At 41.1% G+C, this 27,571-nt stretch overlaps 4 protein-coding genes across 4 annotated transcripts in view; 3 read left to right on the plus strand and 1 right to left on the minus strand.

The window, feature by feature from the left end:
- The window catches only part of LOC125801107 (zinc finger protein 271-like), a 223,993-nt gene that overhangs the window by 108,498 nt on the left and 87,924 nt on the right, over positions 1-27,571 (minus strand). The gene's annotated exons all lie outside the window — the stretch shown is intronic.
- LOC125801131 (uncharacterized) lies at positions 2,297-5,941 on the plus strand. Its single transcript, XM_049477290.1, has 3 exons — positions 2,297-2,510; positions 2,752-3,945; positions 4,963-5,941. The coding sequence occupies exons 2-3, from the start codon at positions 2,839-2,841 to the stop codon at positions 5,749-5,751; spliced, it is 1,896 nt and encodes a 631-aa protein (XP_049333247.1). The 5' UTR covers positions 2,297-2,510; positions 2,752-2,838; the 3' UTR covers positions 5,752-5,941.
- Positions 19,658-27,571, plus strand: part of LOC125801482 (zinc finger protein 239-like) — a 297,730-nt gene continuing 289,816 nt past the window's right edge. Inside the window, exon 1 of the mRNA XM_049478264.1 lies at positions 19,658-19,717. The gene's annotated coding sequence lies outside the window, so the exon portion shown is untranslated. The remainder of the gene's footprint in view (positions 19,718-27,571) is intronic.
- LOC111196136 (NACHT, LRR and PYD domains-containing protein 14-like) overlaps positions 20,760-27,571 on the plus strand; it is a 33,745-nt gene continuing 26,933 nt past the window's right edge. The window contains exons 1-5 of the mRNA XM_049477178.1: positions 20,760-20,861; positions 20,996-21,103; positions 23,446-23,494; positions 24,259-24,448; positions 24,700-26,500. Coding sequence (XP_049333135.1) covers positions 20,794-20,861; positions 20,996-21,103; positions 23,446-23,494; positions 24,259-24,448; positions 24,700-26,500 — 2,216 coding nt within the window. The 5' untranslated portion in view covers positions 20,760-20,793. The remainder of the gene's footprint in view (positions 20,862-20,995; positions 21,104-23,445; positions 23,495-24,258; positions 24,449-24,699; positions 26,501-27,571) is intronic.

The following is a 27,571-nucleotide window of genomic DNA, read 5'->3' on the forward strand; positions in this document are numbered from 1 at the left end:
ATGGGGGGGCGATAGAGTGGGAAGACGGAGCGGGAAGATGGAGAGACAATGGAGTGGGAAGACGGGGGGGCGATAGAGTGGGAAGACGGAGCGGGAAGATGGAGGGACGATGGAGTGGGAAGATGGGGGGCAATGGAGTGGGAAGACGGAGCGGGAAGATGGGACGATGGAGTGGGAAGATGGGGGGGCGATAGAGTGGGAAGATGGGGGGGCGATAGAGTGGGAAGATGGGGGGGGCGATAGAGTGGGAAGACGGAGCGGGAAGATGGAGGGACGATGGAGTGGGAATATGGGGGGCAATGGAGTGGGAAGACGGAGCGGGAAGATGGAGGGACAATGGAGTGGGAAGATGGGGGGACGATGGAGTGGGAAGATGGGGGGGCGATAGAGTGGGAAGACGGAGCGGGAAGATGGAGGGACGATGGAGTGGGAAGATGGGGGGGCGATAGAGTGGGAAGATGGGGGGGCGATAGAGTGGGAAGACGGAGCGGGAAGATGGAGGGACGATGGAGTGGGAAGATGGGGGGCAATGGAGTGGGAAGACGGAGCGGGAAGATGGGACGATGGAGTGGGAAGATGGGGGGCGATAGAGTGGGAAGATGGGGGGGCGATAGAGTGGGAAGACGGAGCGGGAAGATGGAGGGACGATGGAGTGGGAAGACGGGGGGGCGATAGAGTGGGAAGACGGAGCGGGAAGATGGAGGGACGATGGAGTGGGAAGATGGGGGGCAATGGAGTGGGAAGACGGAGCGGGAAGATGGGACGATGGAGTGGGAAGATGGGGGGGCGATAGAGTGGGAAGATGGGGGGGCGATAGAGTGGGAAGATGGGGGGGGCGATAGAGTGGGAAGACGGAGCGGGAAGATGGAGGGACGATGGAGTGGGAATATGGGGGGCAATGGAGTGGGAAGACGGAGCAGGAAGATGGAGGGACGATGGAGTGGGAAGATGGGGGGACGATGGAGTGGGAAGATGGGGGGGCGATAGAGTGGGAAGACGGAGCGGGAAGATGGGGGGCGATTGAGAGGGAAAATGGAGTGGGAAGGCGGGGGGGGCAATGGAGTGGGTAGATGATGGCAATGGGAGACGGAAGAGGAGTAGGGAGGACAGAGAGAGAGAGAGGAGGAGTGGCCACGCTCTAGCACCGCCCTACGAGACTGCAGGGAGGCGGAGCCACGGCCCACCAGCGGGCCAGCCCGGCGGAAGAACGCAGGTTAGAAGGGGAAACAGGGGAAAAAACGGGCCGCGGGAGCGGCGTGGTTGCGGGGAGCGGCAGCAGTAGCGGCGTGGTCGCGGGGAGCGGCAGCAGTAGCGCCGTGGTCGCGGGGAGCGGCAGCAGTAGCGGCGTGGTCGCCGGGAGCGGCAGCAGTAACGGCGTGGACGCCGTGTTACTTGGAGGAATTAAAGAGAAACAACCGAGACAAGAGTCCAAAATATTCCACTTTACTCCACCTAATCAGAACTCCTCAACAAGAGAAAAAAAAAAACCTCGCTCGCAGGCACGCTCTCTCTACTCCCAAAACAACCCTACCTCACAATTATGGCAACCCCCAGGGGACAAAAAGCATTGGCAACTTCCCACATCAGTTTCACCCACAACATAAAGTCTGATACAGTAATAATATTAAATAAAATAAAACTACTGTTTAAAAAAAAAAGCTGATATTTTGGCCAAGTTCAGCAAACATTTCTCCATATATTGTAAAATTTGTCATTCATGTAATTATCATGACAGGCAGGTGCAAATCTAATATAAATAAAATTAAATAGAATAAATATAGCATTTTGAAACAAAATTAACATACAGATTCACATTAATAGACTCGATATGTTAAATTATTGAGGGTGTTTCCATTTATTTTCTGATAGGTTGATAATGTAATTATTGTGACAGGCCTATTTAAAACAATACATGTTGTTGAAATATTCTAGTATGTGTAATTTGTCTTTCAGTTGTTGATAAAACACTTACAGAACTACTAGATTTTTTCAGTAAACTGAATCATAACAAAGTTAAAAATGGCGACGGTCCGGACCTTGGTCTGTTGAAATTTTCTCTAACTGGGCTGTTTGGAGGTTAGCATAGCCAGTTGGCTAACTCTCCTGCCGTCTCTCTCTCCACCACCCCCCTGGCTCGTGGAGGTAGGCGGGCCATCACAAACCCTGGCGATATCAGCCAATAGCGTTCGCTGAGGGAGGGGACCTCGGCCCCGCCACCAAACTGTCAAAAACACCCCTTTCAAAACTTGAGCGCAAAAACCTCAGCCGAGCGCAAACTGCAGGTAGCGCCGTGTGCTTTGAGTTTACTTGATTATCCTCTGCTTGTAAGGTAGGCTGGCTTTAAGATACTTTTAGCTTAATTCTGTTAGAACTGTTTTTGTAATCTTGGGCTTGTTGGGACTTGTTGATTTGGGTAGCTGATTCAGGTGTGGTTTCTGGCTAGTTAAGGTGTGAATTAGAGAGGTGTGGCTAACAGCCTGCAGTTGTTGATAAATTAAGTGTGTTATCCAGTATTCACTTAGTGTGCTTTGAGTTTACTTGATTATCCTCTGCTTGTAAGGTAGGCTGGCTTTAAGATACTTTTAGCTTAATTCTGTTAGAACTGTTTTTGTAATCTTGGGCTTGTTGGGACTTGTTGATTTGGGTAGCTGATTCAGGTGTGGTTTCTGGCTAGTTAAGGTGTGAATTAGAGAGGTGTGGCTAACAGCCTGCAGTTGTTGATAAATTAAGTGTGTTATCCGACGTCTGTAGCGGTTTGTGCAAGGACTCTTTGACTCTTTGATCAGCAAATTTTAGTCTTTCAATTTCAAATCAAACAGTAAAACTTAAGATTTGACAATGTGCTTCCAAATTCCTACTGTCATCTCCTGCAACACCCGTAGACACCGGCATCAGGGCAGAAACCGCAATCCTAGCAACCTGTTGTACCCACCTAGTTCATTAAGTTCTCAGGTGTTGGTGCATGGGGGACTCTGGAATTGCCATTCTGCAGTTCTGAAGGCCGACTTCATCACAGCTTTTGCCTCTGCTCAATCTCTGGACTTCCTGGCTCTGACTGAGACTTGGATCACTCCAGAAAACTCTGCAACTCCAGCTGCCCTGTCATCTGCTTTTGCCTTCTCCCACTCTCCACGGCCAACCGGCAGGGGTGGTGGAACTGGCCTGCTTCTGTCTCGTAAGTGGTCCTTCACTGTACTCTCTTTTCTGCATCTTGACATCTCTTCTTTTGAATTTCATGCTGTCACTATCTCTTTTCCTGTCAAACTCCATATCATTGTTCTCTATCGTCCTCCTGGCCCACTGGGCAACTTCATTGATGAACTGGACACTCTCCTGAGTGGGTTACTGGTTGAATCCTCACTTATCCTCCTTGGTGACTTCAACCTCCCCTCAGAGAAACTACAGTCATCCTGTCTTCTTCCACTTCTGTCTTCTTTTTCTCTCTCCCTCAATCTGTCTGCTCCAACTCACAGAGCAGGAAACACTCTAGACCTTGTCTTTAGCAGACCTGCTCCAGCTCTGGATCTAACTGTGACTCCTCTAGATTTCTCTGACCATCACTTCCTATCCTTCACTCTCTCTCTTCCTGCTCTTCCTACAAACACAACCTCTTCAACTTCCACTACTCATCGCAATCTTCGTGCTATATCTCCCTCCTCTCTTGCCTCAACTATCTTGACCACTCTTCCGAATCCTGACTCCTTCTCTTCCCTCCCTCTGGAAACAGCTACCAACACCTTCCTCTCATCTGTCACCTCTTCCATCAACACTCTCTCTCCTCTTACTTCAAGGCCAGCAAAATCCTCTCCAGCCACCCCATGGCTGTCGGATGTTCTACGCAACAACCGTAGAGAGCTAAGGCTAGCTGAGAGGAAGTGGAAAAAATCTCAACAATACTCAGACCTCTGCTCTTACCAATCTCTCCTATCCCGATTTTCAACAGAGGTAACTGCTGCAAAATCCTCTTTCTACAAAAGGAAACTGGAAGAATCAGCATCTGACCCTCGCAAACTCTTCACCATCTTCTCATCTCTTCTAAACCCTCCCACTCCTCAACCTCCCACAACCCTCTCCCCGGATGATTTTGTCAACTCCTTTGAGGAGAAAGTAGCAAATATCCGCCAATCCTTTCCTCCTGCCTCTACCCTTCCCACCAAGCTCTATCTTGCACATTCTACCTCTCTGTCTCAATTCTCTCTGCTTTCCACAGATGAAATCCTTCATCTTCTACATTCTAACAATCCAACCACTTGCCCACTTGACCCTTTACCATCTTCCCTCTTTCAGACAATTGCTCCTGACCTCCTTCCGTTCATCACTCACATCATTAACACCTCTCTATCATCTGGTCATGTTCCATCAACTTTTAAGACTGCCAGAGTGGTTCCTATCTTGAAGAAACCAACTCTAGACAGCTTGGACGTTGGCAACTACAGGCCAGTTTCTCTCCTCTCTTTCCTTTCCAATGTCCTTGAGCGTGCTGTCTACAACCAACTTTCTCTCTTTCTCACTCAGAACAATCTTCAGGATCCAAACCAGTCTGGCTTCAAACCTGCACATTCTACTGAAACTGCCCTCATTGCAGTTACAGAGAAGCTTCATGCAGCAAAAGCTACTAACCTGTCATCTGTTCTGATTCTGCTTGATCTCTCTGCTGCTTTCGACACGGTCAACCACAGCATTCTCCTTTCCATCCTCACCAGCCTTGGAATCACTGGCTCTGAATGGCAGTGGTTTGCATCGTACCTGGAGGACCGTTCCTACCAGGTAACTTGGCAAGGGGCAACATCTGCTCCATGCAGACTCTCCACTGGGGTTCCACAAGGCTCGGTGCTTGGTCCTCTTCTTTTCTCACTCTATACTCGCTCTCTGGGTGAAATAATATCTTTTCATGGATTCTCATACCACTGCTATGCTGATGACACCCAACTAATCCTTTCATTTCCTCCTTCCGACACTCAGGTTTCATCCCGCATCTCAGCATGTCTCAATGATGTCTCGATGTGGATGAGTTCTCATCACCTAAAACTCAACCCCAGCAAGACTGACCTTCTGTTCATCCCAGGAACTACAAGCCCTCACAACAATCTCTCCATCTCTTTCGAGAACTCACTGGTCACTCCATCGGCAGAAGCAAGAAGCCTCGGTGTAGTAATGGATGACCAGTTATCGTTCTCGAGCCATATTGCAAATCTGACTCGGTCATGCAGATTTCTCCTGTACAACATCCGAAGAATTCGACCGTTTCTGTCTCAGGATGCCACTCAGGTGCTTGTGCAGTCTCTTGTCATCTCAAGACTTGACTACTGCAACTCTCTACTGGCTGGTCTTCCACTGCGAGCCACCAAACCACTACAGTTAGTTCAGAACGCGGCAGCACGACTCGTCTTCAATCTTCCGAAGTTCAGTCATGTGACTCCTTTGCTGTGTTCCCTCCACTGGCTTCCTGTTGCCGCCCGCATCCGATTCAAAACCCTGACGCTGGCCTACAAGGCAAAAAACGGACCAGCACCTTCATACCTGATGGCGATGGTCAAAGCCAGATCTGCACCAAGAGCTCTTAGAGCTTCCAGTACGGCTCGGCTCGAACCTCTATCACTCAAAACACACAGAAAACAGACATCCAGACTCTTCTCTGTGCTGACACCAAGGTGGTGGAATGAACTTCCACTGGATGTCAGAACAGCAGAGTCACTCACGGTCTTCAAACGTCGACTGAAGACACATCTTTTCAAAGAGTTCCTAAACTAATAATAATAAATAAAAAAAAATAAAAAAAAAATAAAAAAAAGGTTCCTAGGGTTCTTAACATGATTAAGCTCTATGTATCTCTTGATCCTAGTCTACAAACTAGCTTTGGATATCTTAAGTAACTTTGAAGCACTGTTGTAAGTCGCTCTGGATAAGGGCGTCTGCTAAATACCATAAATGTAAATGTAAATGTAATACACACAGCGCTTGAGGAAAAAAAGCTCCCGAGAGGAGAAATATGAAGCTCGCGAGCAAACGTTTCTTCAGCGCACACACGATTCCCTTTTTTCTTGCTTGCTAGTTCTGCATTCTGCTCACGAGAAGTTCATTTACACATGCAAAATGTTAAAACACGCTGTTAAATTTTTTTCATCTGGCATTTTTGCACCCCTGACTTGTATTTTTGCACCCTCGACTTTTGACATTAATGTGACACCATAGTCTCTCCAGAAGGTGTATTTTCTTCATTCGTTTGTTGATTTTACTTCTGGGTTTTGGGTCGTTGTCCTGTTGCATCATTTGTCCTCTGTTGAGCTTCAGTTGGCGGACAGATGGTAAACTTAAGAATTAATTTTTCCACTGATGACGGCAATCCATCCAGATCCTGAGGCAGCAAAGCAGCCTCAAACCATGATGCCCCCTCTACCATGTTTTACAGTTGTGATGAGGTTTTGTATTTGGAAACAATATTGTATTTGGTCACAGTAGCTGTTTTCTTGTAATAATTTACTACTATCTACTGATGGGATTTCAACAAGATTTTGGCTTTTTCTCCTCCAAATAAAACTAAAAAACTTTAATTATTTAAAAACAGTATTTGTCTAAGTGTTTGTCTAAGTCGAGGTTTAAAGAATACATCAGAATACATCACACCCTTTTGCACCCAAGCCACACTTTCTGCATTCATTAGTTTCCATCTAAAATGAATATTTGTTTAGTGTAAAACCAGCAAACGTATGTACTTGTTCAAAGCTCACTCACTCATCGTCAACCGCTTTATCCGTTAAGGGTGTGGGGGGGGGGGGCTGGAGGGCAGACAGACAGACAGGCACACTCACTCACACCTAGGGGCAATTTTATCCAACATCCAATTAGCCTAGTCTTTGGACTGTGGGAGGAAACCGGAGAACCCGGAAGAAACCCACACAGACGGGGAGAACGTGCAAACTTTCCCAGTTCACCCCAGCCGGGACTCGAACCCAGGCCCTCTTGCTGTGAGGCGGAAGTGCTACCCACTGCGCCACCGTGCCACCCTTGTTCAAAGCTACATCTTTTAAATTGTTTACTGCAACTGGTTTTAACACTTAGTTACACAGTTCTTTCACCTTTAACTTAACAAGTATTTCTTGGTACCTTTTAAACTCAGTGTTCAACACTACGTTGTTTTTATTGGTTAATCTGCCCACCTGTGCAGACTTGGGGACATTAAAAGAGGATTCTGATTTTCTTAAAGAAAAATAAATTAATTAAATAATCTATAGTTTAAAAAAACTACAGAGAGACCATACAAAACAGTAACAACAAATTTTTTGTTTGGTTTGACCAACTAACATACTTGGAACAAGACTTCTGGCAATTATTTCTAGAGCGATGGAATCTCAAAAGTCTTTAATGTTTACTTCACCAGAGAAATCTATAGGAGGCTTTTCCATTTTACTGACTAATCCCATAAAGCAATATTCAGTATATAATCAGAAACATTGTTTATATCATTAGTAATGGAGTTGCTGTGTAATTTGATTGCATTACTTTAAGTAACATTTGCTTAAATGCTAAACGAAATACTACAACTGGGGGGTTGTATACACAAGCGAAACAGAAATATGAGTAACCCTGATTGGTCAAAGATTCAAAGTTCATGTACCCATAGAAAACTTTAGCAGAGCTTATATTTTACCTCCATTTAGAGGGTTTTTACACCTTTAGTTTGTTTGTCTGATCTGGATCAGTTGATGAGTTTGTTTATTTGGAGTGTTTCTCTCTTTGGTTTGGTTTGCTTTCACACAGGCATAAACCTAAACGCACCAATAAACCATGCGAGCATATCGTCTCCTCTGTTTGTTCGTAGCTGTGGTAATTAGCATTATAGTATTTGATAGCTGGGTCGGATCGAGACCGGTTCACATTCTCACCAAAAGGGAACTGCTCCAGTTCATTTGGGACGGAGATCTGTCCAGTTGTTTTGATCTGAACCTGAGTGTGATTACTGTTTTCACACCTGCTCAAATGAACCAGAGTCTGTTTTAACTGGAGCAAATAGTGCTGGTGTGAAAACGCCCTTAAAGCTAGCAAGCTTTCCCAAACTCTGCCAACTGCAGTGTGCACCTGTAAACACAAAACTGAAAAAGGGCATAAATTAAGAATTAAATTAATAAGTGTATTTATTTAACCCCCTCAATTACACTCAGCAGTCAATGTTACTTTAATAGTTTTAAAAACATTTTGTACCAATGTTACTTTTTGATCCAATAGTAATTCCTACTGTGATAAAAAAAAGAACAGTGGTAAACAGCTTGCTGAACACGTAATTAAATTTTTGATTTTTTTGCCAATTAAAATCACAGTGAAGTAAACACATCAAAACATCATTTTCAATGTCAGAAATGCCTTAGGGAAAAAAACAAGTACAAAGAAAGGATACAATGGTTATCAGAATTATGCAGACCTATCTTCCAGTCTTGATTTGGAAAGATCATGCTGCACTTTGGAGTATGTAGAGATATGTAGTTAAGGAAGTTAGTTAATAACACCAACAAAACAACTCAAACCCTCTGAAACAACGTTAAAATGTGAATTGCACCCATATGGCATTTGAGCATCAAATTATTTGAAATGTCTTAATCTGTTACTTTCTAGGAATGCTTTCATTTACTTGGAAAGCATGGAAATGGTCATGGAAACAAATGTCATGTTCAACCAAAACAAAAACAAATGTATCATTATGCAAAATGATGGCGATTATTTTGCTGAACACTGGCATGTTTTCATCAGTGTCTGTGCAAACAAAGAGGCCAACATGATATTCAACTCCAGAGTTAACCCAATTTGTGAGGGGGATAGAGGCCTGTGAATCAATGTGTAGATAAGAAGAGATTTTTTCTTTAAATTCAAGTGTTTCAAGTACACTTTTTTGACTGGACTGGAAGCTTTTGAAATCAAGCATTCCCAATGATAAGCTTCTGCAAACTGGTGTTTCCGTGCAAGTGCTACTGTCAAATTCTAGTAGTTCTTCACACAATCTTTGACAAATTTGACGCATAGACCAGATATGAAAGAGTGGTCCAATTTTCCGAATCCATCTGGGATAATGAACCATCAAATGATGTTTTGGAATCAGGTTCTTTCTCTGGGTACAGTTCTTTGAAGAGTTGTTGATGTTCAATAATATGATGCTTTAAATATACAGTCATCTCTTCAGTGATGGAGTATGAGAATACAATGGTTATAATGTTCAGCAGTAAGAGCAACAAATGCCAATTTAAATAATCGTCTGGCACCAGGTCACCAAATATTAAAGGAATGTTTATCAAACACAGTGTCTGTGATGCATTTAACCCTATCCCATGTCCTCCAGATTCAAGATAATACCCAAGAATGCTATGCATGCCCAAGTTAGCACCAGTGTGCCACCTATGCAAATGAAACAGCAACCCCAGTAGTCTTATATTTTCAAGTCCTTCACAAGAGGTAGAACAGTGATAGCAGACAAATGTTCATTAATGTAGAATTCACCATGTGAGGGAGATTTCTAAGGATAAAGTAAAGGCAGCCAACTTTATGTATCCTTTTTTTAACCTAGATGATTTGCACACTCAAAATCATCAAAGCACAAATTGGATTTGGAGAGCAAACTAGTTTCTTAAAAAAAGATTATTTGTGAAGTAGCTTCCATCACAGAAGTCCTCATATTTATCAGACGGCTCATATTTGGAACATATCACAAATATTCTCATTCTTGAACATGAATCGGAGTGTTCCCAATAAAGGAACATGTATATGAACTCGACAACAACTGGAATTTGCTCATAGTTTCCAATTCTGCTATTAAGTCTGCTATCATACCTTACTCTTATACACAGGTTAACAGGCTGTACTATATTCCATTTTTCCCTGAAATATATTGATTATTTGTTCCATTTGCTATTGGAATTAAACTGGCTAAAGGGATTGTCCACCCTTTTAAAAAACTGTTGTATGGCTGATCTGGAGGGATCGTCATCTGAGAGTAAGTTCAATACTTGTTCCTGAATATTAGCTTGCATATCCCCCACAAATTCCTCTAAATTCTCCACTGTAGAAAGAACTACAGTATTTGGTACGCCACTTCCTTAAAGTTTGGCCATAATGGAGACACACATCTTAATAATAATATATTATATACATATCCGATGACAAAGTTTGGCAATCACACTAATATTGTATTCAAAGAAGGAGCCTTACTTTTGATACAGAAAGCAAGAGCAGTCAATTTTTAAGGAAGTAAACAATAAAATGTGTAGTGTGTAAGTTATTGTAAATTTTTATATTAATAATTCAGACTATCTTTTTCACTCACTCTACACATAAAATATTTAGATCAGTTAAAAACTCTCTTGATCCATGAGAAGTAATACTATTAGACAACCACATGTGACCCTCATAATCCAAATTCATGTAAACAAATAAAACATTACAAAACAGGTAAACAGATTTGTATTCTCACTCATTCATAAATCACTGCAGTGTCTGTGTTCCACCAGCAGATGGCCTCCAAGCTCCACCAAAAAACATCTCCTCTAGAAATCTGATCAGGAGCAGATAATAGCAGCTGCTGAATAAAATCATCTCAACAAACAAACAAACAAACAAAAAGTTAATGTAAGAATTTACTGTATCTGGACCTGTAATATACGCACTTGTTTGAACACACCACACAAAGCTGACAAAACAACAAGTCACAAGATTATTACACACAAAATAAGTATTACATAGAAAACTATTACATTAAAAATCCACACAAATTAAAAATATTTTTCTCTATTTTGCTTTGAATGTCCACATATTCTGCTGTAAGGTTACTGTAATATTCATGTTGTTCACTATTTAATTTTTCACATTTATGTACCAGAAACATTTTAATCTGACTTTTAACAAGTATCCCATAATTTTGCATTAGAATGGGTTTAAACTTCCACGTCTTTAGTTTTTCTATTTTTTAGTCATATTTTTCGGCACTGTGTGTTTCGCTTCCAGAACCCCCGTTGTTCTCTGATTCCCAGATTTAATTTTACATGAGTTCAGTTCTATAATTTAGGACCTTTATATCTTTAGTAACATATATTCTATCAATGCATGTTTTAACTCGAGAATCAAAATGAAGAAAGTCTCTCTCAAGAGGAAAAAGTTCTCTAAAGGAATCTTGTAGCCCATGTTATACTTATCCCAGTAATTTCCCTTCTCCTGTAATATTAACTGTATTATCTGCAACCCTGTCTTTCAGACAAGTCACCACATAATACTACAGGGAAAACCTACAGACAGGATTTGATACAATTTTTAGAAATTCTATTTTTATTTTCTAAAAGACTTTGATGTCCAATATGTGGTGTCAGGAAAGTTTTGGGTATACTTTTACATTTTTGATAAGGTAATAAAAAAAATGAAATGCTTCCTTGTATCTTTTACAAATTTTGCACCTTGTTTTTCAAGACCCTGGTGAATCAGGAAATGTAGAACATGACTGATTTTATATCACCAGCATCCATACACACACTGTAAAATCCAAAAATAACAGGGTTTTTTTTTTTTTTTTTTTTTTTTTTTTTTTTACATTTTTGTCAGCATTTGATGTTCTCAACCGGAACTTAAATAATGGAAATAAAAGACTGGAGATGAATTATTGTTTCAGTTCAGTTTAAACCCTGAATTATCATTGTGCTCTATGTAAAACTTAAGATACAATGATTTAGAGTGTAGTTGGTGCAAATCACATGAAAATGAGCATAAAATTGCATCTGCATAAAGGGGTTATCGTCATTTTCTTTTGATTGTGGGACCCGTCCTTCATATTTCTCCACTTTCTGATGATTCACTTGACCAGTCGCTTTCATCTGAACTTCCATCTGAATTTGATTCTTCACCCTCTTCATAAAGCTCCTCTTAAGACACTTCTTTTTCCGCTTCTCCACTCTGGACTGATTTAGACACTTGCTCTTCCTCTAGGATCTTGATAGTGTTGATTATCGTACCTTGAACTTGCACCTGTCCTGTCTCTATCTCTGTAGATGCCCCGGATTCTGTGCGTTTTAGATCACTTGGTCTTGGAAAGCCTAGTCTTTGCTTGAATTTGTTGGCGTAGGATTTAGGGCATGTGAAATAGTTGTGTCCCACGTCTGAACACAAAGTACAAATGGCAGCGTTGTCTCATTCCACTCTAGTCTTAGAAAGGAACCGCAGGTTATTTGTTTAATCCGCACTTCACTCCAGCAGCCACAATGAACAGAAACACAGACTGCTGTTAGGCTCCGCCTCCAAATGAGTGAACGTACACAAGGCAGTGATAACCAATCAAAATAATCATTTAACCAAATGATCTGCAGCATCTTTACGTAGTTTCACTTGATACTTCATACCACGTTCCACGATTATCCACTGGTTTAACTGCAGGCTTCAGAATATCACAGCAATGTTTTAAATATAGCTCAGTGTCATAATCAGAGATGTGTCCAGTCCAGAATTTTACAAGTGTCTTTACATCCATGCTGGTAGAGGAAACAAATCTTTCCAGTTTTGCAGGTTGGTAGAGTGAAGTTGAGGGAGAACATGGAGAGCTTTCTCCTGCATTAAAGCAGATCTCAAACTCTCTTCGATTAGACAGACTTATGAAGTAGTAGATGTCTCACAAAGTAATGAGACTGAAGACTGAAAGAGGAGCTCACAGACATGATCACGGCTGGGTGCTTCTCCTGATCCAGAATCTGATGAAGTGGTCGCTGTAGGCTCTGCGTGATATTAAATTCTCTAAAAAGTGACATTTTAATAACTCGATCTTGAGCTGTGTAAACATTATGAATTATACATTTCTTGTTGTCATAAAAACAATCAATATAGATTAACCTTCCGGGAATCAATTATTTGTAATTAATTATTTTAAACAATTGATTATAGAATAATAAATCAATTCCATCAGCTTTACATTCTCCAATAGAAAAGAAGGAATAACTATTATCCCACATTTTTGGGATTTTCTATATCTTCATATGTATTTAGTTTTACTTCCTGTAAACACAACACACCAAATCTCTGCTTTTTTTTTAATACTTAGTTTCTCATTCCTGTTCTTTTTATACTGAATCCCCCAACACTGCATAGTGCAATATTAAGTCAGACAGAGGAGATAAAGAAATGTTTATTTCTTTTACTTTTTCTTAGTGTACTGTTCATTCTGCTTCTAACCTCCTTTTTTGGGTTTACTCTTCCGTTTTTTTTGTTGGATGCAGCAGCTCTTGTGCGTATGTATGGTGGTAGATCTGGTCATAGATGGAAGGAGAGGTAATGAAGAAGGAGGAGGAACTTGGTTTGCTTGTGTTTCGGCTGCTGCAGACTCGTACTCCTCGCTGCTGTCTCCTTCAGACGAGGTGCTGGTGTTCGGATTTCCTCCGTCTGTCTCTCCGCTGCTGCTGCTGCTTCCGCTGCTACTTAAATCTTCATGATGACGGTCATTTCCATCCTCCACTCTTTCACTTCCATTGTAGAGAGCTTCACTTGGACCTGGTTCCTCCACTGCGTCTGGTTGAACTCGGTTTGGGTGACTGATCGTTGGACGTGTTGTTAGAGGGATTTAATTTCTTCAGAAACTACTTCCTCTTTTTGTTTCCACTTACTGTCCACACAGTCACCATTATTAAAATACACACCTAAAAATTTTTATTTGCTCTTTATCTGGAACATCGACTCTGAACTTTTTTCTTTGATCCCCAATCCACACACATTCAGATTTAGCCATATTAAGCTTTGCACCAGAAACTTTTTCATAAAATGTATAATATTCCATTATAATGTTTAAGTCTTTTTTTTGTTTTAATAAAAACTGTATAATCATCTGCATAAGCTGTGATTTTAACTAAATAATCTCCTCTTTTAATACCTTGTATTCTTTCATCATTATGGCTAGAACGTAAAGGGCAGAACTCAGAGGATAATCTTGTTTTATTCCTCCTATCAGCCTTGTTTTTGCTCCACTCATCCATCAAGTTTTTCTGAGTTAAAGTTAGTTGAATTTTTAAGAGTGCAGGTACGTAACAGTTTTAGATTTTATCCTGACGTAATTTTTTTTAATCTGACTTCATGACCAACATTCAACCTGAAATGAATTTCTATTGACGTTGGTGATCAACTGGATAGTGAGGGTTTTATCCTCCAGTTAGACCAGGAGCTCACCACTCACCCTGCTACTCCTATCATGTCCAACTGGAAGTCCTCATTTACTTGTTTTTATTAAAAATATAACTTTATGAAATGTGATTGGAACAGTCACACCATGTAAGCATTTTTTTGGTTTTACTGAAAATTGTGAAAAAAAATGTTAATCCTATGAATGCTCTGTAAGTTTACATAAATCAGCAATTTCTGAACAATATCACCACAGTTTTTGACATATTTTTCTATAATTTACATATATTTGACACACTGGACCAAAAAAAAAACGTCATGTCAACCACCCTTATATTAAATGCAGAACATCTCAAAGACACTAGATGGAGACAGTGCTCCTTTCTCCCAGCATTATTATCACAGTGTACACATGTGCAGTACAGTCACATCAGAGAACATAAAATACCAACTGTTTTTAATTTTTTAAAAATTTTTATTTATGAGGTAAATAAAATTATTTACTGATTTCAATCACTGTATCAGTGTGAAGTTAAGGTAAAAGAGGTGATTAGAAACAATTTTTCTTTAGTTTGTTTATAAATTGTTTATCATTATTATTATTATTATTATTATTATTATTATTATTATTACTATTATTATTATTATTTGTTTAATTGTCATTTACCTTTATATAACCCTTAAATAAATAACGACATGAAAAACTCATGAAAACCTAAAATGTGGGTCAGAGCATGCGCAGGGCGGGAAGGAGCACTTTTCGACGGGTAGCAGAACACCGGTGTGAAACTACAGGCTCATGAATATTCAAACATTCCATTTATCCCTGTGATATGATTGGCTGACAGTAGCAAATAACGAACAATAGCTCCGCACACCTAACGCCTATTCGCTGTGAGAGAGTAAGGGGCGGGGCTTAGAGGGAGAGACAGGTGAGGCGCAGGTGAAGGAGGAAGTGAAAGTAAGTTCAGTCTCCGCCATTAGAAGAGGACAGAAGTCCGGATTCACTCGGTAAGTTCAGAACTGAAGAGAATGTAGAACAGAACCGTGTAGCTTAAAGTCAGAACCGGTTCTAAAGGTTCCTCAGATCCAGAACCGGTTCTTTAAGCTCAGCTCAGTGTCCGATTCCACTGGAAGAACCAGGATCAGCATGGAGATCTGAACCGGGCCTGGATCAGACCTGGACCTGGTCTAGATCAGACCGGCTGGAGAACAATCAGCTGTAACAGATCAATAATGCTGTAAACTGAAGAGAAATGCGCAGATATAGATTGATATTTATTGATCACAGTGTAGTTTACGCATTACTGCTTAATGTGGGCTTTGATCTGTTGGGGAGATAAAAACACGGAGCTGCTAAAAAGGCGTGTTTATATGCAGTAGCGCTGTTCAACCAACAGGGGGAGCAACGGAGCTCAAGATCACGTGGTGTGTTAGTGTTTTTAATCCTGCTGTTTTATATTATACTTAAATAATCTCTCTATTCTGATTCAGTAACATAATAATATCATTAATAATAATAGGACAGTGTGTATATTTTTTATAATGTTGTGTAATGCAGTAATATTACTAATAATAATTAAATTATAATCATTATAATAACAGTAAATAGATAGATAGATAGATAGATAGATAGATAGATAGATACTTTATTGATCCTGAAGGAAATTTAGCAGCCAGTAGCAGTTACACAACACAGTCGAAACAAACAGTACACAGTAGAAACAAACAATAAGTATTATAAAATAAAATAAAAGAGCACAGTGAGGAATATAAGACTCTAAAACTATAAAATTATAAACTGAGACTTAAAAATATATACATAAATATATAAATACAAAAAAACTATACAAAGTGTGAAAGTAATCAGTCATAGATATGAGGTAGTGCAGTAAAATAATAATTTAAGCATAGAAGGTATCAGCAGATATGACAATATTAAACATAAACCTGTGCAAGTATTGTATTTAAGTAAGGTGCGTAGTGTAGTGTCCAGGAGTGCAAAAGTACAGGATGTACAGTAAAGTGACAAAGTGTCCAGGGGTGCAAATGTACAAGATGTACAGTAAAGTGTCCAGGAGTGAAAAGGTACAGAGTGTACAGTAAAGTGCCAAGTGTCCAGGGATGCAAATGAACAGTATATACAGTAAAAAGGCAAAAGAGTCCCAGGGTGTAGATGTGTAGGGTGCTTTCCAGTACAGATAAAAAAAAAAAGGCTGATTAAGAAAGCACATATTGAGACTCGTTCCTCATCTGTCCTCTCTCTTCCGGCTCCACTGGGAGGAGTTGAAGAGTCTGATGGCTCTCGGAACGAACGATCTTCTCAGTCTGTCCGTAGAGCAGCTCTGTGACAAGAGCCTGCCACTGAAACTGCTCCTCTGATCCATGATGATGAAATGCAGTGGGTGACCATCATCATCCATGATGGAGAGTAGTTTTTGCAGTGTCCTCCTCTCTGCCACCGTTACCACAGAGTCTAGCTCCACACCAACCACGGACCCCGCCCGCCTGACCAGCTTGTCCAGACGCATCTCGTCCCTCTTCTTCATGCTTCCTCCCCAGCACACCACAGCATAGAAAAGACAGCTGGACACCACAGTCTGATAAAACATCAGCAGGAGCTTCCGACAGATGTTAAAAGACCCCAGCCTCCTCAGGAAGTAGAGCCGGCTCTGCCCCTTCTTGTACAGGATGTCTGTGTTGGCTGACCAGTCCAGCTTATCATCCAGATGCAGTCCGAGATACCTGTAGGTCTTCACCATCTCCACATCAACTCCCACAATGGATACTGGCTGTATGGGTGGCCTGGCCCTGCGGAAGTCCACCACCATCTCCTTGGTCTTGGAGGTGTTCAACAGCAGGTTGTTTCTATTGCACCACGCCACAAAGTCTTTCACCAGGTGTCTGTACTCCTCCTCCTTTCCTCCCCGTATACAGGCCACAATGGCAGTGTCGTCTGAAAACTTCTGCATGTGGCACGTCTCAGAGTTGTACTGGAAGTCTGAGTTGTAGAGTGTGAACAGGAACGGGGAGAGCACAGTCCCCTGTGGTGCTCCTGTGCTGCAGACCACAGTCTCTGATGTACAGTCCTTCAATCTGACATACTGAGGTCTGTCAGTGAGGTAGTCTGTGATCCAGGAGACCAAATATGAATCCACCTGCATCCCCACCAGCTTGTCTTTCAGTAGGAGAGGCTGAATGGTGTTGAAAGCACTGGAAAAATCAAAGAACATGACTCTCACAGTGCTGCCTCCTCTGTCCAGATGAGAGTGGGTCCGGTGGAGAAATTGCAGTATGGCATCATCCACTCCCACTTTCTCTCTGTAGGCAAATTGCAAGGGGTCCATTGCATGTTGAACCTGGGGTCTGAGGTGGTGTAGAAGCAGACGTTCCAGGGTCTTCATGATATGTGATGTAAGGGCGACAGGCCTGAAGTCATTGAGTTCACTGGGGTGCGTCTTCTTGGGTACTGGAACCAGGCATGATGTCTTCCACAGCGTGGGGACCCTCCCCAAACGCAGACTCAGGTTGAAGATGTGCTGCAGGGGAGCCCCCAGCTCAGCTGCACAGGACTTAAGTAGTCTGGGACACACTTTGTCAGGGCCAGCTGCCTTTCTTGGGTGGAGTCTCCTTAGTTCACCTCTAAGCTGGTCAGCAGTGAAGGTGTGCAGAGGGGGAGGAGGAGGGGGGACTACAGTGGTGCTGGTGGTCAGGACAGCTGAGTGTGGGGAGGAGGGGGGAGCGGGGGCTGAGTTGCTTGATGAGATGAGGGGGGGTGTGGAGGAGGTGTCTGCCAGAGCTGTAGGGTCTTGAACAGGGCAGTCAAACCGGTTGTAGAAGGTGTTGAACTCATTGGCTCTCTCTACTTCACCATCTGCGGCACTGTCCATCCTCTGCTTACAGCCAGTGATTGTCTTCATTCCATTCCATACCTCCCTCATGTCATTTTCCCTCAGCTTCTGCTCCACCTTCTTCCTGTAGGACTCCTTGGCCTCTCGCAAATGGACTTTGAGCTCCCTCTGTACGCTCCTAAGCTCCTCCTGGTTGTTATCTTTAAAGGCCCTCTTCTTCTTGTTTAGAAGGCCTTTAACGTTGCTGGTTATCCAGGGCTTGTTGTTAGCAAAGCAACGCACAGTTTTCACAGGAACAACAATGTCCATGCAAAAGTTCATGTAGTCCGTCATGCAATGTGTAGTCCCCTCAATGTCATCCCCATATGGCTCCTGCAATACACTCCATTCAGTGGACTCAAAACAGTCCCTGAGAGCTGCTTCAGCACCAGGAGACCATTTCCTGAAGGAGCGTGTAGATGCAGGTTGTCTACGGACCTGGGGCTTGTACTGGGGTTGCAGGTAGATCAGGTTGTGATCCGATTTTCCCAGAGGGGGCAGAGGTGTGGCAGTGTATGCATCCTTTACGTTGGAGTAAAGGAGATCAATAGTTCTGTTCTTCCTGGTGGGACAGTTCACATACTGGTGAAAAGCAGGGAGTACTGAGTCCAGCGTGACGTTGTTAAAGTCCCCCGAGATGGCAATGAAAGCTTCAGGATGCTGTGTCTGAAGTCTCGCGATGGTTGTATGAATGACGTCACACGCGGTCTCGGCGTCAGCACGAGGATGGATGTAAACACAAACAACAATGGCGTGGGAAAGCTCTCTGGGCATGTAATAGGGTCGGAGACTCACCGCCAACAGTTCAACATCCCGACAGCAGATGATCTCCTTCACAGTTACATGTCCTGGGTTACACCATCTGATGTTCACAAACAGCATGAGACCCCCACCTTTGTTTTTGCCGCTCCGTTTGGGGTCTCTGTCCGCTCTCACGGAGGTGAAGCCGGGGATAGCCACGTTAGCATCCGGAATGTTGCTAGTTAGCCACGTTTCCGTGAAGCATAAAATGCTACACTCCCGATACAACCGCTGGTTACTAACCAACGCTGCCAGTTCATCCGTCTTGTTGGTCAGAGCGTTCACATTCCCCATCACCACGGAAGGAACAGATGGTTTAAACCTCCAGCGTTTCTCCATGCGCTTAGCTTTTAGCTTGGCTCCAGCTCTACACCCGCGGTAGGGTCGGCGGAGCTCCGCCGGGATGTGATGCGTCTGGCCGGTGTGTTCCTTTGTTCGCAGCGCTAGCAGCTCTTCCCTCGTGTAAACAAGGTTAGTTCCCCGCGCGCTCACGAAAGTGGATTCCATGTCCATAGGACATACAATTAATCACTACACGAGTGATAAAAGTGTCTAAAATAAAGTAAAACTAAGGAAAAAAGGCTAAAACGTACACAAAAGACGGAGCTACTGGAAAGGCTGCCGCTCAGCACGGCGCCGGAAGTGTCTGTAATCTGTAGAATAATAAGGGGGGTAAATCACACTGTTATGTATCATTCTCTGTTTGGTTTGTTTTGTTAGTTGATCAGGTTTTGTTTAATGCAGTTCTGATGATAATGTCATTATTGTAAGAATAAAGGTTTTATTGTAACGGCTGATCTGTTCTCAGGGGTCGGTGTCGGCAGTGTTCAGCTGTGTGTGAATGAAGAAGAGCAAATGATTGATCTTCAGAACTCCAGCAGTGGAGGAGGACCTCCTGTCCTAAAGTGCGTAAATTAAGTGATGGGTTTAATATGTAAAGTAGTTTTTGTATTGTAATGGTTTCAGCTCTAATCCTGGAGCTGTGATCTGCATATTTTACAGTTTTAAAATATCGAGAACAGAGTTTCTCCTGGACCAGAGTCAGAACCCTGTGCTGTATTTAAACACAGAGAAACACTTAACAAACCAGCCAGTTATTCTTATAGTAGAATGTGTTTCTAATCTGTATTTAACGTACATATCTGCCTTTAATATCTAATTGTTAATATTAATAATATGTTTCCTTCTGGCACAGTAACAGTATTAGGTGGTTCCTGTAGTGATTTTATGCTGTTGCTAGGTGGTTGCTATGGTATGGGGTGGTTGCACATTTATGTTACAAAATATCGCCCATATTTTTTAACATAAATGTGACGATTTGCTCAAAATCTGGATCGGATTAGTCTGTAGTGTAAGTGAACTCTGAACCAGATCCATTGTGAGGATCCGTCTCGGATTTTACCACACGCTGTCTGGGTTTACATTAGCATTAGAAATGAGGAAATCCTGATGTGCTGCATTTATATAGATCAGATGGAAGTGATTGGGTTTGTTATTAAAGCTGTGGAATGAAGCTTCTCACAGAAAGACCCGTTCTATTCTGTTCTGATCTGTATCTCTGTTAGAGTTCAGTGTAAAAAAACATACCTTTTAGTTTATAATACAGTATAATTGTGTAATTGTGTAGCTCTTACCAATACATGTTATTAACTAGACACAGATCTATAAAATACATATAATAAATATGATCTAATCAGGTGATGACATTGTGACATCATAACAAACACACAAATATATTCAACAGTATTGTTAAAGAAATTAAAATATGTATATTTATTAGACGAGCGTTTTTCAGTTTGGGGCAGCTGACAGAAAGCTTCGGGACGCTTCTGGGACGGTTATGAAGAAGTTAGTCTGGAACCTGTGAATAAGTTTTAGTAAAGGAACGCATTACTCCACACTTTACTCTCATCATGGATCATCATGAAGATCTTTTTACAGGGAGAACAGAGCAGCATCTCCAGCCCCCAGTGGAGTGTCTATGAAGAGTGACCGGTCCATGTGGATTCCTCCAGAGTTCAGCAGTGGAGGAGGAAGCTCTGGGTCTCGGTACATCACTGCACTAAACTACTGTTCTGTTCTGAGAGTGGAGCTCTTCAGTTCCTGATCTTTATTAAAGATGTGCTGTGTGTTGGAGTTTCACTGTGTAAATGCTGGAGTTTCACTGTGTTTAATGTTAACAGAACTGAAACCCAGAGAGGAGCTTCTCCAGAACCCAGCTGTGTTTCTATGAAGAGTGACTGGTCCTTCGGGGATCGTCCTACTTTCAGCAGTGAAGATATGACCTCTGAGTGAGTGAAACAACAAAACCCTTTCACTGATTTTTTACTATAATTGACCTTTTTAAAGCATAACATACACACACACACACACAGGAGGTCAGTGTGAGATTCTCTGTATGTAATGATCAGTGTAAACAGCTGGGTGTGATGGGAAGCGGGGTTTAGAACAATGAGAGTAAATTACAATATCAGCTACAGGTTGGAGAATTACACATATATCTATATCTAGGGGTGTACGATACTGATAAAAACAATATCTCAATAACCTTCAGAATTTTTTTCTGAAAAAAGTATTAAATTGTAAAAAACTTGACTTAACATTATATTATATTTAATTCCTTGACACAAACAAAAACATTAAATTCATCAGTTCAAGTATCGAACAGTGCATGTGTGTGTAAACCATGTGACCTACCAGATATTCTAGAGTAAATTTGCAAAAACAAATTATATTTATATTAGTGATATCAATCAAATTAAAATGAAATGTATTAATTGCAACAATAATCTGTGATTTAATCTTTCTTTCTTCCATTCTTTCTTTCTTTATTTATTTATTTTTAGTGGTGGTTATTCCCTTGGGAAGGGGACAACAATTGTTATGTCTGGCACACTAGATCTAGACTAGGAGCTAATGTGCTTTAATGGATGAAATAAGTGTATATAATCCATATTTTAACTTCAACAACCTGGAAAGAAGAAACCTGCCATCAGCAGAGTGAGTGAGTGAGTGAGTGTGTGTGTGTGTGTGTGTGTGTGTGTGTGTGTGTGTAAGAGAGAGAGAGAGAGAGAGAGAGAGCACGACAGAGAGAAAGATTTCAGCTCAATGACGGTGTGTCAACAGTTTGGAGGAAAATGAAGCGTGAATTAAAGTAATTGGCTCGCGCGACAGCACAAGTAACCACGAGCACACTCACGAGACAAACATGTACCAACGTGATGGACTTGTCACCTGCCAGTGTGAGCTCAGAGTTAGCCTATGCTAGCTAGTTCACTGCATGACCATTCTCAATGCACACGTGCAGCAATAAAACATCACCTAGTGAACACGTGGAATAAAGACGTTTTGATTGTTGTTTTTCCCCAGTAATTAACATATTCAATAATGTCAGCTCACACATCAACAACACAGTAATTAAGATATTATCATAGACAATATGTATCACACACCCTAATCTATATATAGAGACAGTAGCGGGATATGTTAGTATTGTTACTTTGACCTGGTGCCGGTGGAAAACTCCTGAACGGGGCGGGGTTGTGACGTGTTGGGTAATGTTAAAAGGCTTGTTGGTATAATTAATTAATTCATTGACTTATTGTACGATAAATTGGTGATCATTTAATAAATGCTAATGAATTAAAAATATTATTGATGTTAAACTAAAGCTTATATAAGCACTGGAACGTTTCTCCTAACTTTACAAAAAATATTCTCCACTCAAAGCTTTATGACACAGAGCGCATTAGCGCCATCTGTTGGCGAAACCACCAGTGATTTATGTGTGTGGTAAAAAAAAGAAACATTTTGCCAGTTTTATAGCCCTAAAAACAGTTTTCCAACATATTAAAAACATGACATTTATTGTTTTTTTTAATAGCAGGGAATAAAACTTAATCATCTGTTGTGAATCTATTAAACATCTCAGTTGCTGGGGTGAGTACATACATCCAGGATTGAGCAGAATGTGTTCTAGTACAATTACATTACATTACATTACATTTGGCAGACGCTTTTGTCCAAAGCGACTTACAATAGTCAAGTACAATGTAAAATAAGTTTCAAGGTAAAACATCTTTGGATAGGGATAAAAGGAGGACAAGGGGAGTAATAGGATAGAGGAGTGAAGGAGAGGAAGAAGGAAATGAGGTTAGAAGTAGTTAGTGTGTTAATACAATACATAGAACAGTAATGTATTCAGAATAAATTAGAATACACTTTAGAACGTATTTTGATAATTCACGCTGGAAAACCTTTTAGGTATTTCCTTTCTAATTAAATGTATGTTGTTGCTGATTGGCACTGTTTATCATTTAATTATATGTAATTATTGTTAATTGTAGAATAAATTAAGCATTGACTGAGTGGTTCAAAGCAACTGTTTTTACCCGTGCCTCAAAACGTTAGATAAAGGGTGACATAATTGCAAAAATCTTTATTTACCTTTATAAATCTTTATTATTAGAAAGTTAAGAAAGTGTTGGTTTAATGCAGGTTTATCTTTTACTTTAATCTGATTTTCTGATATTCTTAACTTATTAATAATAACATATTTAGTTGAAACAAAAGCTTTTTAGATCAGAACATTTATTCATGTGGATTACAGTGTGGATTTTCTTGTTATCCACAGTAAGAAGAAAAGAAAGTGTTACAGGAAAAAAATGGACCACATATTCAAGGTTAGTCCTAAACCATATATTTGATGGGGTTCTCCCTGATTTCTTTTACATTTCAGTTTAATTTCACTTTAAAAATTTGATACTAATCATAATTTATTCACCTTCAGTTTATGGAGCATTATAACCGTTATATTATAATGTTAAAGGAGAATTTCGGTGTAAAATTGACTCTTTGTGCAGTAAAATATGATAAAAAGTAAGAATAGCACACCTCCGCTCTCCTACAGCTTTCTGAGATACAGTAATTTTATGCTTTTTGCCCTGCACTCTGTAATAGCGCCACTTTGGGAAATAATTTGCCCCGATAAATCGCTTTTTACACTTTTGTCCAGCTCAAAGTAACTCCACACCTCCTTAGTAGAATCCGGAACCTTATTAAAAACCAATGTTTACATCCCATGCCGCTAGCCTTCAGCTCCGGGCACCACCATCACGGTACTGATAATAAAAGACATATATACACACATAGACTACATATAGCCTGCCTCCTGGCGTAGCAGCCGGCTCCAAGTTCATAGGGGAGGTGTGCTATTCAACAAAGGTAAATACTTATTTTTTATCATGTTTTACTACACCTAAAGTCAATTTTACACTGGACTTCTCCTTTAATGCTGATGCTAAATTAGGCTACTCAGTAACATAATGTTTAAATCCTTTTACAAACCAGAGCATCCGTAACTTATTTTCTCCTCAGATCAGTGTCATCATCTCTCTCTCTGTACTGTAACAGCTTTACTGATTCTCTGATGTTTGTTCTTAATTAGGAGCTGCAGGAGAAGTTCATCTCTCTAGTGGAGAACGAGCTGAACACATTCAAGAAGCTCCTGAGTCCAGATTACCCAGCATGCTCTATGGGAGAGGTGGAGGATGATCAGAAGGAGGGGGTGCTGAAGGTCACACTGCACATCCTGAGGAGCATGAATCAGACAGACCTCGCCAACACACTAGAGAGCAGTAAGAGTTCTGGGTCATGAGAATGGGGACCAACTAGTGCTAATTTATTTCCTCAGTGGAGTTCTGCTTTTTAAATTAGAATAATCAGCAATAATTATCTGGATTTTGTAATTATAAGATATTGTGTCACAGCATCAAATGTATCCTTAAACCTAAGAATTATCGACTGTATCAAAGTCGTTCTACACAGGGGTCTTCCATAAAGAGACATAGTTAATTACATGTTCCTTATTCTCTTCCTCTGTTATCAGAATTGGCCCCAGCATGTCAAAGAAAGCTCAAATCCAAGCTGAGAGATAAATATCAGATACTTAATGAAGGAATTTCAGGCCATGTAAAGTCAGCACTTCTGAATGAGGTCTACACAGAGCTCTACATCACAGAGGGAGATGGAGGAGATGTCAATCAGGAACATGAGGTAAAACAGATTGAAGCTGCATCCAGGAAAAGGAAAACAGAGGAAAGACCAATCAAATGTAATGACATCTTTAAACCATTACCAGAACAGAAACGACCCATCAGAACTGTACTGACTAAAGGAGTTGCTGGAATTGGAAAAACAGTCTCTGTGCAGAAGTTCATTCTGGACTGGTCTGAAGGAAAAGTAAATCAGGACATTCTCTTCATATTTCCACTTCCTTTTAAACAGCTGAATCTGATGAAGGAGAAGAAGCTCAGTCTGGTGAATCTTCTTCAGAGCTTTTTCCCAGAAACACAAGATTTAAAACCAAGACATTATAAGGGCTACAAAGTCATGTTCATTTTTGATGGTCTGGATGAGTGTCGACTTCCTCTGAATTTCCAGAACAATGAGAACTTGGTGAATATAGAAGAGCAAACCTCAGTGGATGTTCTGCTGACAAACCTCATCAAGGGGAATCTGCTTCCCTCTGCTCTCCTCTGGATCACCTCTCGACCAGCAGCGGTCAGTCAGATCCCTACTGAGTGTTTTGATCAGGTAACAGAAGTGCGGGGTTTCAGTGACCCTCAGAAACAGGAGTACTTCAGGAAGAGGATCAGGAATCAGGACCTGGCCAACAAAGTCTTCACACACATCAGGTCTTCAAGAAGCCTCTACATCATGTGCCACATACCGGTCTTCTGCTGGATTACAGCCACTGTTCTAGAGAGAATGCTGAGTGAAGCTGAGAGTGGAGAAATTCCCAAAACCCTGACGCAGATGTTCACACACTTCCTGATCTTTCAGATCAAACACAAGAGCCAGAAGTACAGTGGGAATAGTGACATTGATCCTCAGCAGACTAGAACAAGTATCCTGGCTCTGGGGAAACTGGCGTTCCAGCAGCTGGAGAAAGGAAACCTGATCTTCTATGAGGAAGATCTAAGTGAGAGTGGCATTGATATTAGAGAAGTGTCAGTGTACTCAGGAGTGTGTACCCAGATCTTCAGGGAGGAACATGAGCTGCACCTGGGGAAGGTCTTCAGCTTTGTACATCTGAGTATTCAGGAGTTCCTTGCTGCTTTATATGCATTTCTCTGCTTTATTGACAGAATCATTCTGAATCAGCAAACCACTAAAAACCAAAACACTGAACTATCTGAACTCTTCAGTGAGTCAACAATGAATGACTTCCTCAGCAGTGCCATAGACAGAGCCTTACAGAGTGAGAGTGGACACCTGGACCTGTTCCTTCGTTTCCTCCTGGGTCTCTCACTGAAGTCTAATCAGAATCTGTTACGAGTCGTACTGACACAGGCAGAGAGGATCTCTGACAGCAATGAGGAAACAGTCCAATACATCAAGAAGAAGATTGAGGAGAACTCATCTCCAGAGAAATCCATCAATCTGTTCCACTGTCTGAATGAACTGAATGATCATTCTCTGGTGCAGGAAGTTCAGAAATACCTGAGGAGAGGTAGTGACTGTGGTCTTCAACAGGCCAGCCTCTCTCCTGCTCAGTGGTCAGCTCTGGCGTTTGTGTTGGTGAACTCAGAAGAAGAGCTGGATGAGTTTAACCTCAGTAAATATGATCCATCAGAGGAGTGTCTTCTGAGGCTGCTGCCAGTAGTTAAAATATCCAGAAGAGCTGTGTGAGTATTTTTATTCAGGCCTTCACACCGTTTTTAATCAACTGCTGATGTGTAGAACCAGTTTCCATTCAATCACTGATGGATTTACATTATTCACATCGTCACACATAGGCATGCATTATCCTTTGTGTGTAATAATAATTAAACCATCATTTTAATGTAAACAGTACATGAAGTTTCTGTCTTAGACTGATTATATACAGTCCTAAGAAAAAGGTTTTGGGCAAGTTATATGTTATATGTTTTTGTTAAAATAAATGCACATCTCTTGACAATTTCATATAGAACATACATTTTAAGTGTCTGTATTTACTTCTAACATATATGTGGGAGAAGGTGTAATTTTATCCAGAGTTCAACTTGGAAAATAGAATAAATTCACATACTCCAAAAAGACTTGCTCGTTCTGTGTTTTGTTAAACATTTTCTCAGTCTATTTTAACAAATTGTAATCTGTCCCAGAGCTTTTGGTGAACTGCATGCCCATGCTAATCACAAGTAAAGTGGAGATTTCTGCATGTTAACTATTTCAGTGTAAAGAAACACTGAAATAAAGTTAGACAATACATTTCAAAGTTTAATTCTGTTTTCTATTCTTTGCCAATCCATTCAATTATTCGTCTTTGGGTTTATTGTAAAATCATTTGTTTATTCTTAAATTTTCAGACTAGCTTCATGTAATCTTGGAGTAAAGACGTGTGAAAATCTGGAATCAGTTTTAAACCTGGAAAACTCCCCCCTGAAAGAGCTGGACCTCAGTAACAACGACCTGCAGGATTCAGGAGTGGAGCTGCTCTCTGCTGGACTGAAGAGTTCACACTGTAAACTTCAGATTCTCAGGCCAGTTTCTCAGGTTATCACAGACCAAAATAACAAACAAGACAACAAATAAAACCACAATTAATTAAAGAAACTAAATTACACAGAGGGTGTGCAAGGTTAGTCTGAACAGGATGTTCTTTCCAGGTTGGCAAAGGGGAGGAGCCCTAAACATCTCTCCCTGCTCAGACTTTTCCATGCCCTTTAATTTGTTATGGTACTACAGACTTAATACAAAAAGAGTAATTGTAC

This window comes from Astyanax mexicanus, chromosome 4, assembly GCF_023375975.1.
Source record: "Astyanax mexicanus isolate ESR-SI-001 chromosome 4, AstMex3_surface, whole genome shotgun sequence".
Classification (NCBI taxonomy): Eukaryota; Metazoa; Chordata; class Actinopteri; order Characiformes; family Acestrorhamphidae; genus Astyanax; species Astyanax mexicanus.